The 13,557-nt window shown below is 37.7% G+C and overlaps 1 protein-coding gene across 2 annotated transcripts in view; it reads left to right on the top strand.

Moving 5' to 3' along the window:
- The first annotated feature begins 2,682 nt into the window (after nt 1-2,682).
- Nucleotides 2,683-13,557, top strand: part of F9 (coagulation factor IX) — a 34,300-nt gene continuing 23,425 nt past the window's right edge. For both annotated transcript variants that reach the window (XM_077146225.1, XM_077146224.1), the window contains exons 1-4: nt 2,683-2,807; nt 8,169-8,332; nt 8,557-8,581; nt 12,156-12,269. In XM_077146225.1, coding sequence (XP_077002340.1) covers nt 2,720-2,807; nt 8,169-8,332; nt 8,557-8,581; nt 12,156-12,269 — 391 coding nt within the window. In that variant the 5' untranslated portion in view covers nt 2,683-2,719. The remainder of the gene's footprint in view (nt 2,808-8,168; nt 8,333-8,556; nt 8,582-12,155; nt 12,270-13,557) is intronic.

The raw sequence follows: 13,557 nt of genomic DNA, 5'->3' as shown, positions 1-13,557 counted from the left end.
GGAATTAAAAATAAATAAATAATAGGCAGAACAAATGTTAAAATAAATTTAGTAGACTGAAATACTAGTGATCAATGCAAGGGAGGGGTAAGGGATATGGTATGTACGATTTTTTTCTGTTTTCTGTTTATTTCTTTTTCTGAATTGATGCAAATGTTCTAAGAAATGATCATGATGATGAATATACAACTGTGATAAAAAAGAATGTTTGTATTGTATGTTGATTGGTTTTATTAATAATTCTTTTTAAAACTGATACATCTGGGTATCTGAGGGGAAGGGATATGTTGGAGTTATCTGTATATGGTACGTATTATTTGTACAGCTATCTTTTAAGTTTGGAAGTATTTAAAAATAAAAAGTTTAAAATTTTTGAAAAAAGACAAAAATTTTAACATTTACAAAAAATATGTGTGTGTGTGTGTGTGTGTGTGTGTGTGTGTGTGTGTGTGTGTGTGTGTTTCGTATATATATGACAGCCAGGCCTTGAAATCTGAATTTTTTTGGAAAAGCCTTTCAGATGACTCTGACTGATCACCAGGATTGAGATCCAATATTTATCAATACTGTTGATGGGTCAGCATTAAGTATTTTCACCTATTGAATTTTTTTAGCATCGCTTTGTGGTTATAACATCACAGTCTGAGACATTCTGGTCTCTGCATCCAAGAGAAATGGTGTGTTTGCATTTGAAGGAAATGGCCCTGGGAGTCAGAGGACCTCAATTGTACTACTACTCTGCTGCTTGTTAATTCGTAACCTAATGTCTCTGTGCCTTACTACTACCACTTGTAAAACTGAAGAGTCAAAAGAATCGATCTCCACAGCCCTTAAAAATAAAGTTTAAAATAAGGCAAAAAAATTTCCAAACCTTTATTTAAAATGTCAAGCCACAGATTAAAGAAACTCAAAGAAGCCCAAGCACATCTTAGCTCATAGTAAAACTGTTAAAAATCAGTAATAATGAGAACATCTTAAAGCAAGGAGAAGTAAAAAAAAGACACTTTACATACAGAGTAACAATAAGAATATTCACTGTCTTCTCATAATAACTAATGGAATCAACTAGTTCCATCCCCCTATCCCATATTATCCCATATTATCAACAGCCTCTTCCAACATGAAAAAGTTAGAATGGACATAGCCCAAATACCCCTAAAGAGTGAGAGAAAGATCAAAGGTGATGGTGGAGTTACACAGAAAAGGTTGGATTTAACAAATGAGTTTGAGTGCTGAATCAGTATACTGATATTTCTTTTAGTCTCCAGTACCTTACAGTAGCTGTAAATAAAAACCTAAAAGTTTAGAATTGTACCCCATACCAAATTCTGAAATCTGTTCTATAACTAACTGTTGCAATGTACTTTGAAATTTATGGCTTTTTGTATATATCTTATTTTTCACAAAAAAAGAAAAAACAGAAAGAAGAGTCTAATAGAGAAGATAGGATTTAACAAATGAATATGACTACTGAATCATTATATTGATATTCTTTTTGGTCTCCAGTGTCTTGGAGCAGCTAGAGGAAAAAAATTTTAAATTGTGGAATGGTTACCCATAGCAAACTTTAAAATCTGTTGTATAACTACTTGCTTAAATGTACTTATAAATTTATTCCTTTTTTTCACAATAAAAAAAAATTTAAAAAAAGGAACCAGTGGAAGCCAGAAGACAATGGAATGACATATATTTAATGTGCTGATAGAAAACAACAAAAACTATTAACCTAGAATTCTTTATCCAAACACATATATTTTTGTAATGAAGGTGGAACACAGATATTTTGAAATAAAAGCTGAGAAAATTTATCAAGAGAAGATCTACACTACAAAGATTATTAAAGGTAATTCTTCAGGGTGATGAAAAACGATAACATATTAAAACTTAGACCTACACAAAGAAATGAAGAGTGCCAGAATAGTAAATAGGTGGCTAAATATAAAGTATTCTTCCCCAGTTTTAAGTTTTTTTGAATGTCTGTTAACAGCTGAAAGCCAAGGTAATAATATAATATAGGGTTTATAATATACGTAGGAATAAAATGTGCCACAACAATAGCACAATGGATGATAGGTAAACAGTAGTATACTATTATGAGGTTCTTATTCTATATGTGAAGTAGTATATCATATATTAATATATTAATATATACTATTATATACTATTCATGCTATTTATGTAAGAATATATACACATATACATATGATCTGAGGAGTTCATATGTTTTACCACAGGTATATATGGCACAATAAAGGTTATAAACTCCTGATTACAAGGAGTTTATAAGGAATCCATCAGGTGACTCAAGGTATAGAAGCACTGGGGGTGTTTTAAGATGAGTGACCAAATGACTTTGTTCTCTCCATCTCTTCCACTTTAAACTGTATGTTATCAGTGCTCCTTGACAAGGATAGGATGGGCCCCAATGAGGAATTCTGCTGCTGCAGTGACTGTCACTTCCACCATCTACCCCCATTCTTCAGATGTGTCACTCCTGATTCAGCCTCAGAACAGCTACAGTGGCAGAAACTCATAGAATCAGAGTGAAGTTTAATGATGGCTGCTGTCTGTTCTCGTCACTTAACCCAGAAGCCATTGGCAATAGCCCAAAGACCCATTCAGGGAGACAGACATTATTTACCAGAAGTAAATACAGCTCGGCCTGCACTTTGGAATAACTGGTCAACCTTGTCACTTGCACAATCTACTACCAAAGGTTATGCAGTGCCTGAACATGATCATGGCTGAACCACCAGGCCTCATCATCATCTGCCTTTTAGGATATCTACTCAGTGCTGAATGTACAGGTTTGTTTCCTTTCTAAAAATAATTGAATTTGCTTGTCTTTTGGCTATAGAAACATCTGGTGCTTTCTTTGCCATTAAATAATGATTACATGATTAGATAGCAGTATTTAGACTTCAAGTCTCCATCATGTAAGTTGGTAGGTCCTAGTTTCTGGTGGCTGTGTCGTCTTTTTTTATATCTTACATATTTGCAATGTTAAGGTGCTTTATCTTTAATGAACCCTGTTGAGCTTGTGATTTGACAATGCAGTTTCTCTTAGACAGTAATCACCTGCTTGATTAAAAAAATTAAAAGTAGGAAAGTGTTTTAACAAAGAAATAGTAAAAATGAAGAAAAAATTATATTTTTGTTTTTGTACTCATCATTTTGAAATCAAAATGGAAAACATTAATGCCACAAACAATGGTTTTATTTACCTAAAAATTCTGATTTTAAGATATATGACATATTTTAAGATTTTAGAACCATATAATGAGGCATGTCTCTAATTTTTAAAATCTGTTATATTATATGTCTTCAATTTAAAGTTTTAATTCAAACACAGACATTAAACTTTTTATTAGAAAGTTGTTATCACCAAATTTTTTTACAGATTAGGAAGAAATCATTTTGTCTCAGTATTCAGTTTTCAGTACTCAGCTGAGCTCCCTAGGGAAGCAAAGCAAGTCCAGGGATTGATATAAAAGAATGGGAGCTTAGTTAATGTGATGTATATCACTTTGTTTTTTCATAACTTCAGTGACCTTATGCACTCCCCAGGGGAAGGTACACAGGGAAAAAATCATCCCATTTGGACAAACAGCATGTTCTCTTAGGAAGCATTTATCACACTTACTTGTCAACCTACTAGAATCAAACATAAGCTGACAGAGCTGGGATCAGGGGTGCCAACCCTGAGTGTCCCCAGAAAGCAGACTGGCACTGTGGTTCCTACTCCAGATGGAAAAGCAGATATAACGATGTGAGAATGCAAAGGTTATGTCAAACTAGCAAAGTATGGGTAGAGTCAAGGGATAAATAAAATTTGCTGGAAATCTCACAAAGCAGGATATAAAGCTAAGTCAAAAGACAAAGGATCCAAGGCTTTCCTTCAAGATAAGGGCCTAGATGATGGCAGTTGTTAGAGGTGTGCTGCTACTCTGAAGACCTCAGTTGTTTAGAAATTGATAGATATGGGGGAAGAAAGAGGGAGGAGGAATTCAGAGCTGGACAAATAATGACTAGAGATAACCTAAAGTGTTAAACATATGTCTCCCAAACAATACTGAGAAGAAAAGCAGGGTGATTCTGGAGTCACCTATGGTCAGGGATTTCAGGTACTTGAGGATGGGGGTAACTTCCCTATGGGTGGACAATATTGATGTCTGCTCTCTTCTTCCAATGTTAAACTGTTTGGCTTCCAAAAGGAGTTTCTGTGAGTGGTTTTCTGAAATGCATTTTCATGGCTGCAGCCCTTAGGTACTTTTGCATCAATTTCAGGAAAACAATTTAATTGTAAAGTATATGGAACAAAGCTGGCTTTCACTCATTCAGAAATCAATGAATGACTAAAATGGTGCCAGTCACTGTGGAAAGTACTAGGGGCACTGGGACCCCCCAGACTCACTCCCCATGACCTAAAGCATCATGAGGTCAAGGTGAGAGATTTCAATAAAGATGGTAAGATGTGAGCCAAGTGCTAAAGAAACACAGAGAAAGGAATACCTTAATGGGTGTAGGACTCAGCAGAAAGACAGCATTTGGGGTCTTAATAATGAGTAGGGGATGAACCTTGAAGACATCAAGTTGAGTGAAATAAATCAGACACAAAAGGACACACATCATGTGATCTTGCTTATATGAAATAACTAGAAAACACAAATTCATACAGTCAGAAACTAGAATACAGGCTACCAGGGCTAGATGTGGGTAGGGAATGGGTAGTTAATGTTTTCATTTACAGAGTTTCCATTTGGGATAATGGAAAAGTTTTGGTAATGAATGGTGGTGATGGTAACACAATATTGTGAACATAATTAACAGCACTGAATCATATATATATGGATGTGGTTAAAAGGAGAAATTTCTCATAGTTTATGAAAAATATTACTAGAATAAAAATGTTTTTTAAAAACATTGAAGTGTACAACACAGTGAACCTAATGTAAACTGTGGAGTTTTTATACTTGTACAATTAACTGAACAAGTATAATAATATTGTTCTGTCAATTTAACAAAGGTACCACCCTAATGCAAGGGGTTAAAAATAGAGGGTGGTATATGGGAACTCTGGATTTTCTGTGGGATTTTTCTGCAAACGTACAACTTCTCTAACTTAAAAAAAATAGGGGGAAAGAAAAGACAAGCCTCAGTTCACTCTCCTTTAATGTCTGATCTAGGGCATTCTATGCAGAAAGGCTCATTCATGTGCAAAAGTCCATATCCACAAGGAATATGAGATATTTCAGGAACTCCAAGTAGTTTAGTGTGGTTTGAAAGTTTAGAATGAGAATTGAGGCAGGATAATTAGGCAAGGCCAAGTCATCAGATTATGAGACCCTATACTGACAGGTCTGACCAACAGAACATACTGTGGAGTCATCAGAGGTGTCAAAAATGAGGAATCCCACTGATGGCTGATTTAGCATGCTCAGTCTGGGAACAACCTCAGGAACTAACTAGAGCAGGGAGAAGACAAGACTAGGGAAGACCAGTCTTGAAGCTACTGCAGTCATCCAAGGAGGACACGAGGGCTTATCTAAATCAGAACAGTAGCTGAAGAGACAGAGAAGAAGGGAAGGAATTCAGGTGATATGAAGGAGGTAGAAATGTTATGACATAATAGCCATTTGAATGTAGAAGAGAAATAGGTTTGAGGGAAGTATCTAGATGATGTCTTGAGCATTTCGAGTTGGATGTGATTATGGGACCCAGCTTAATGCCTAAAAGCATGGGCTCTGCAATCTGCCTATCAGGGTCTAAATCCTTATTCTGACACTTTATTATGTTACCTTGGGCAAATTACTTACCCTCTTTGGACCTTTACAAAAATGAGAGGATACTCCGTATCTCATGGGACCCCTGTGAGGCTGAAACGAGATGATGGATGTAAAACACTGAGCACCACCGTCGGTCACCTTAGAAGCATTAAATAAACATAAGCTCTCACTAGCCATGTCAGAATATACAGTTAGGGAATTGGAGAGATGATGTGGAATTCTAAAGATCTGTCTCACTAGAAATGGCTATTGAAGTGTCACTGTTGTAGAAACTGGAATTGGAGACAGGAGATTGTGAATATCCAGGAAGTGAATGTGGATGTGGTGGCATCTGGTACAGTGTCTGGCAGCTGTTGCTTAACTAAATCTTTTTCTACTGTTGTTTTAGTAAATCTTTCTCAAAAGACTTAGGGCTAAGATGGAGGAGAGGCACACAAGACCCCTAAGGCACAAAAGTACTTGCACATTCTGGGAGTGTGTGCCTCCTTAAACTTTGTGTCCTAGAAGCCTTGCTCTGGACACATGGAAAGGATGCTTGGGGTGAGAAAGGAAAAGCCTGAGGAAACACTGAACATATAAGGAGCACATGGCGGAAGGGAAGTTAAATGATTCAGTGGCAGATGGATAACAAGAGTCTAAGGGGAGAATCAGAACAGAGGGCTCTCCTTAAAAGACTGTGATGAAAAGGGAGTGCTCCACAATGAGAAATGTAGCTGAGAGGCCTAGTAATCTAGAACTTCAAAATTATCCTTTAGGAGGTCTTGGTTGGCCCTAGCAAGAGTCATTTCCTCATATAGCTGAGGGTAGGGAAAAGAGAGCCAGATGACAACACATTAAAGAGCTAAAGGGAACTAAGAAAATTAGAAAGACAGACAAGCAGACAGGAGAAGTGGAGAGTAGGGAGGGAGATAACCAACATATACCAGCTTACACATATTATCTCACTAATCCTATCAATAACTCTGTGAGGCAGGCATTCCTGTTAACCCATGTGATGCCCATTTTACATTTGACAAAATTAAGGTTCAGAGAGTAGGTGACATGCCCAAAGAAACACTGAGAATATGTAGCAGATGTGATTCAAATCCAGTTTGGTCTGACCTAACTCCACACCCATTTTTTTCACTCCACCACACTGTAAAAGGAGGCAGACATAGACAATATGGTAGAAGTGCCCAGGACCAAGTAAACAGATTGCCTAGCAGAAAGGATAACCTGGGCAAGGCAAGGAGGCATCCATATGTGATGGCATGCAAATGCAGATGCCTTGAAAGAGAAGAGAGAAGATAGATGACTGTAGTGCTCTAAGGTTTGGGATTGCAGGGTAGGCACACCACTGAAGGAGAGGTTAAGAGAATTGAGGAAGTTTGCAAAGTGAACAGTTGAAGAGAAAAAGTCTAGGCTATATTTAGAAAAAAAAAAGGGGAAGCCCAAAGGGGATTTGCAGAGCAAGAGTAAAATAAGGTTTTCAAAGGACTAGACAGCTCCACTGAAAGGAAAGAGAATAAAGTTGTTTTTTTTTCTCATTTTCAGAGTTAATGAGAAAGTGCTCCCAAAAAGCCCTGGAAAGTTCATCTTATAAGCACGTGGTCCTGTTGAGATGGTATCAGATTTAGTGCTAGTCCCCTGAAAAAAGGAACAACTCCAGAAAAGTTGAGAGAGAGATACAGAAAGGGGTGGGGAAGGGAGAGAGAGCAAGGGAGAAAATGAGAATGAATTAGAGTACAGTCCTCAATTCACCAGAGCTCAGGAGTATCCCTATAGGCTAGGCAATCATAACTAAAATAAACCAAGCCCTGTATCCTAGAAGAATGCTTAAGTCATAGAATTCCTGTAATGCATGTCAACTGAAGGTGTTTGTGAGTCCAAAGAGTAAAAAACGAATTCAGCGGCTTTTCTTTAACATCTAGTGAGAGACACTGGGGTCAGGTTTGCAGCTGGATCACAATTAGGCTTCTGTTGTCCCAAGAGAAATTTGTTGTAGAGTCCTTTGGGCAACTGCATCCTGAAAACATAGCCCAGCAAGGGTGATGGATCACCTTGCAAGGATATGCACTAGCTATTTTCCAACGAGGACAAAGTATAAAGTTAACTGTTTATTGGAAAACCTGCTTTTTCATGCAAAGTAAATTCAGATATAAATGAAAATCTGACATTTTATTACTAGAGCCTCCTGATTAAAAGTAAATTTTAATTTTAATTCCTAAATCTCCATGTGTATACAGTATCATGGGAACATCACAGATTTTGGTGTCATGCCCCAAAGAGAAATTGGCTTTGGGATTACTTGGATTAAAAACAAAGCCTTTCTTTAGAGATGTATTTAATTGTCATGATGTGTTCTTTTTTCTAAAGCTAAAGAATAGTTCTTTCAAATTTCAGTTTTTCTTGATCGTGAAAATGCCACCAAAATTCTGAATCGGCCAAAGAGGTATAATTCAGGCCAACTGGAAGAGTTTGTTCAGGGGAACCTTGAACGAGAATGCATAGAAGAAAAGTGTAGTTTTGAAGAAGCACGAGAAGTCTTTGAAAACACTGAAAAAACCGTGAGTATTTCCACGTAACAGTCCTCAGACGCAGAGCAATGAATAGAACATCTAAAGAGAAAACAAACTTCGTTTTGGAATTTTCAAATATCTATATCTATATCTATCTATCTATAGATGTAGCTATAGATAGACAGTACAGAGGTTATAAAAGAGAAGGAATCAACACCAAAACACTTTAAATAATACCATTAATTTGTCCATTCCTCTTTTTTTCCTTATAGACTGAATTTTGGAAGCAGTATGTCGGTAAGCAATTCATTCCATCCTCTAGCTGAGAACTGTGTATTTTTTTCTCTCTGTAAATAGACAATAAATACACTAAACTCTATTAAAGGACTCAGAAAAATCAATCTAACTCTTTAACCCAAGACTGAATGCTGGTATACCACAAGTTTATGCCAGTGTGGGAAATATCAGCTGGCAGATAAGTTTACTGCTCTCTAGGGCTGCAAAAGAACATTATTCCACTTTAGGAAGCTGGAAGGAAGAAACTGAAACGACTGCATCTTGGGAGCCAGTAAGAGTTAGCAATCCTCAGTAAAGAATCAGGGGACGCAGATGGACTTAAACATTTATTACTTGAAAGCCCTCACCTTTATGATGGTCTCCAAGGCCCTCCAGGATTGCCCTTTTCCTTCTTTTCCATTGCCCCTTTGATCTCCTCTCCCACTGCTCTCCTCCTCATACGCTGGGCTCCAGCCACTGTGGCCTCCTAGGTACTTCTTGAACACTCTAGGAATGCTTCTCCTTTAGAGTCCTTTTCCTAGCTGTTCCTTCAACCTGGAATGTTCTTCTCCCAGATGTCCCACAGACTCACTCCTTCACCTCCTCCAGGTCGCGCCCAAATGTCACCATCACAATGAAGCCTACCTTGAATATCATATTTTAGAGTTCAACCTACCTCCAGTAGCCCCAGTACTCTAGATACCCCCTCCTGCTCTATTTTTCCCATAGCACTTTTCACCATCTAACATACCATATCATTTTCTTATTTATAGTATTTATTATTGGTTGTGTCTTCCTCATTAGAAGGCAAGCATCAAGTAAGCAGGGATATCTAATTGCTTTGTTTACTGACATATTCCCAGTACCTAGAAACATATCCAGTACAGAAGCACTCAGTAGACAGGAGTTTAATGAATTCACCAAAAGGAGGAAAAGTCAAAACTTTAATGACAACTAATCTTTAACCTAAGGTAAAACCCAGCAACAGGATTCTCAGGGAACATAAGTTTCACAGATTGACTTACCCTGAGACTATCTGCATGAACAGAAACAAATGAATCTGGACACCAAATTCTCTGAGCTCCATCTCTGTTGAAATCCATTTCTATTCTCCCTGGTTCCTGTTTTGGAGACTTTCTTGGATCTTGTCAGACCCTCACAACTCACAATTCCTTCACCTTTGTTTTGAAACCATGAGGAAAAAAAAGACCTGCTCTGTTACAGTGCTTTACCTAACTTTCCCTGTTCTCAGGAATGAACTCCAGCAAGCAAATTCTCTGCTAAGAATTCCCCTACAGTTAGTCTAAACAAGTCTTTTTATTCACTATTCATACATAATTTAAAACTTTGAATCTTGTGATTTATTTTTAAAAGCAAACAAATTTTTACTTTACAAGAAAAATATAACTGGCTATGTTGAAACTCTCAGGTTCGCTCTCCATGCCCGACCCCACCCCCAGGTCAGTACCTCTTCAACACCTTGTTTTGAATTTGGGCCTCTGCCTTCCAGGTCATATAGGCGGCTTGTTGTACATCAGGTATAGATACCTGGGAAATATCAAGGACATGATTCGGCCACAACAGCTTTTTCTACCAAAATATTAAAGAGAGAGAGAGACAAAGAAAGAAAAGAACTCCAAATCTTTTTTTCACTTGCAGCCTAGATGCCTAACCATCACGAAGCCATTTCTCACTGTTTGGGCTTTCCCAAAGAGGAGGGACCCCAACTCACTGCTGCCCTACACTCTACCATCTGTTCATGCTGTAGAGAGCCTTACTAAAGAAGTCTGAAGGTGCAGCCACGTTAACAAGCATCTGTCTAGCACTTCACAGTTTGCAAGTGCTTTTAACATTTAACCTTCATGCTAACCCTGTAAGTCAAGTGTTATTAACCTATGTCACAGAAAAGGAAACTGAGGCTGAGAGAGATTAAGGGACTTGCCAAAGGCCATCCAGTTGGGGAGTCATGAATCCCACTCTCTAATCCCCAACCCCTTGCTTTCATGATTATACCTCACAACCTTCAAAAAACCTAGGTGCAGTTCTTTAATAAACAGCAACCTAGTAGCCTTAAACAGGAATCTCACACTTGGCAAAGTCGTGTTCCTCGCAGTCATTGACCCCTACTGTCCATGGCTTTGCATCGGTCCAAAGTACACACAGACATGTACCCAAAAAAGGATTAAATGCATGATAAAATGACACTCATTTTAAAGATATGTCTCAGCAAATGAGTTGCCGTGAAGCTGGCTGCAAGCCCAGACCCTCTCAGGGAAACATCCTAAATAATTCAGATTCACTGGTCTATAATCTGGAGTGCAAATGTAGCTCATTTTTTAGACCCATTCTGAACATCAATAATAATAAGCCAGAGATAAGGTGTTTTGTTTTCCTAGAATTGGAACAAACTGAAGTATTTGTGCAAAAGCACACTGGATCAAGGGGCAGAGGGGACAAGGTCTAATTTTTATAGCAAGCAGATTTTCCAGAGAGCAATGATTTCTGAGAAAGGGATATTAGTCTCTTAGTCAATGGAACATGGACACATGCTTCTGATAGGACAAGCAGGCAGGGCAGTTTTGTTCCACAGTGTGGCTAGTCAGTAGAAATTTCCGTTTTTCTATGTCTTTTATTTTCATCTTTATCTCTTATTCTTTTGCTTTTCATATATTGAGGCTTACTAATCTAGCTCCTCTTTTTATCCAGGGTTATTTCTCTTAGCTCAAAGTGTGTGCTAGTCTCCCTTCTAGTTCTATTCATTCTTTTCTCAAGAAGCTTCCTTAGATGTACTGACTGAGGCAGAGAGTTAAGAAACCAGACTTAAGGGCTCCCTCTTACCCAGACCTCTCCCTTCTCACCTATTACTTCTTGCTGTTTTCTAATATCAGAGTTTTTGAAGGCTCTGAAGAACCCCATACATATACAGACTTTAAGAAAGGTAGAAGGGAACATGGACAATCTATACGTAAATAAGGGGCATTGGCAGACTCTTATTTTAATTATCTATGTTATATTGAGAGATGTTTTTCACTTTGCATAGATCATTCGGAACCTAAATTGTAAACAGCAGGCTACCTTTAAGCAGCAACATATGCTTCTGGAATCTTTTGTCATGAACTATTACTACATACTACACTTTACAAAGTGAAATGACAATACAAGGAAGTAGATGTTTTTGTTCTGTGCCTAGGCCTCACATTCCTTGAGGGGAAGCACTGTGCATCAATTAGCTCAGCTTGCTCTGCGGCATCTGTGATTGAAAATCCTTCTCACCCTATGTTAATATAGTGCATTTCCATACCCAGATGTTCTTCTCCCTCTCCCTCTTCCCTTGGGTTGCAAAAAACTATGTTCATGCCTTACTTAGGGCAATTTCCTGGGACACTGTTAGCCTATGAACCTTTGTTTTGGTGGTTTTGGGAAACTTAGGAAGACAGGGCCCTCGCATGCCTGCAGGCAGCTGGCTTCTAAATTAGCTTTTCAGCTCAACCCTAAAAATCAGGTTCCCCTCCCTATGGGTCCCTACAGGAGAGGACTGGGTATTGTAAGCAATTATGTGTCAACTGCATTTTTTTTAACCTAACCTATCTCAAAGATGGAGATCAATGTGAGTCCAATCCATGTTTAAATGGTGGCATGTGCAAGGATGACATTAATTCCTACGAATGCTGGTGCAAAGTCGGATTTGAAGGAAAGAACTGTGAATTAGGTAAGTAACTACATTTTTTTATTATGTATGGTTCAAAATTTCCCTTTTAAACCAGATGAAACTGGAAAACACTACATTCACATATAATTTTCTTTTAAAAGCATATACTTTAAAAGCTTATAAGTATTCATTCTATTTTTAGTCATATTTCAGGGTATGAGCTCAAGTAACCATATTATGAACAATAACTATTTAGAACCTAATATTAAGTGATAATGATGTTCCAATCATTTTACTAAATGTATCTCATTTAATCCTTGGTACAACTGTATGCAGTCAGCACCGTTATTATCCGTGTTCTATACAGATGAGAAATCTCATCTGTAGCTCAAACAGCTTGAAATCAGAGGCAGTAAATGGTAGAGCCAGAATTTGAACCTCAGTTTGCATAACTCCAAAACACATGCTTCTAACTACTATAATCACTGCCTCAAAACTTAGAAAACTGAACCCATAAAATTGTTTGAACTCATAGGGCAGGCAACAGTGGCTCAGTGGCAGAGTTCTCGCCTGCCATGCCTGAGACCCGTGTTCAATTGTTGGTGCCTGCCCATGCAAAAAAAAAAAAAAAATGATTAAAAAAATTGTTTGAAGTCATGACTAAATTGCTACCAAAACAGGCAATGGGAGTCAATTAAGTGTAGATCTGGGGTACAACAAAGCCAATTTACCCATATAATGGAACTCTTCTGTACATACAAACCTCTTCCAATGTTAAATTTGTTGAAAACCTCAGCCCTCATGCCTCAATTTGAATATGCTAATTACATCAAAAGAGTTTCTTAACAAATTAAGGACCATCACACACCTTTTCCTCTCATAGCCTGGAACATTCCTTTCTGAGATTTTACTAATTGCATCAGTAAACCCCAAAGTCCTTTGCTTACTTGTTGATTATCTCCTGACGCAATATGACTGGTGACTGCAATCATGAAAGGCATACAGTGCCAAGAAAGAATTCTCATTCTACTCTGAAACTCCAGAAGAACAGAGATACAATCCTAGGAAAAGGATTTAACACTACAAGCTACATGACTAAGGGCAAAGAGCACATAATTAGCAGACTCTATTAAGGCATTACAACAATTCACCTGACACAGAGATGAAAAGAGTGTAAAACGAAAGGAAATGTAGCAGCTGCACTTATCTGACCAGGAAAGGAAAAAGAAAAAAAACACTTGTAAAGTTGGTGGGAAATCCTTTCAGCACTAAAGAGAATTCCACTGATCATCTTCCTTTGAGATCTAAAAGATAAAAAAGAATCAAAGACTAAAAAAAAAGGAAAAGG

Source organism: Tamandua tetradactyla, chromosome X (genome assembly GCF_023851605.1).
Source record: "Tamandua tetradactyla isolate mTamTet1 chromosome X, mTamTet1.pri, whole genome shotgun sequence".
In the NCBI taxonomy this organism is placed as follows: domain Eukaryota; kingdom Metazoa; phylum Chordata; class Mammalia; order Pilosa; family Myrmecophagidae; genus Tamandua; species Tamandua tetradactyla.
This window is presented reverse-complemented; position numbering and strand designations above follow the sequence as displayed.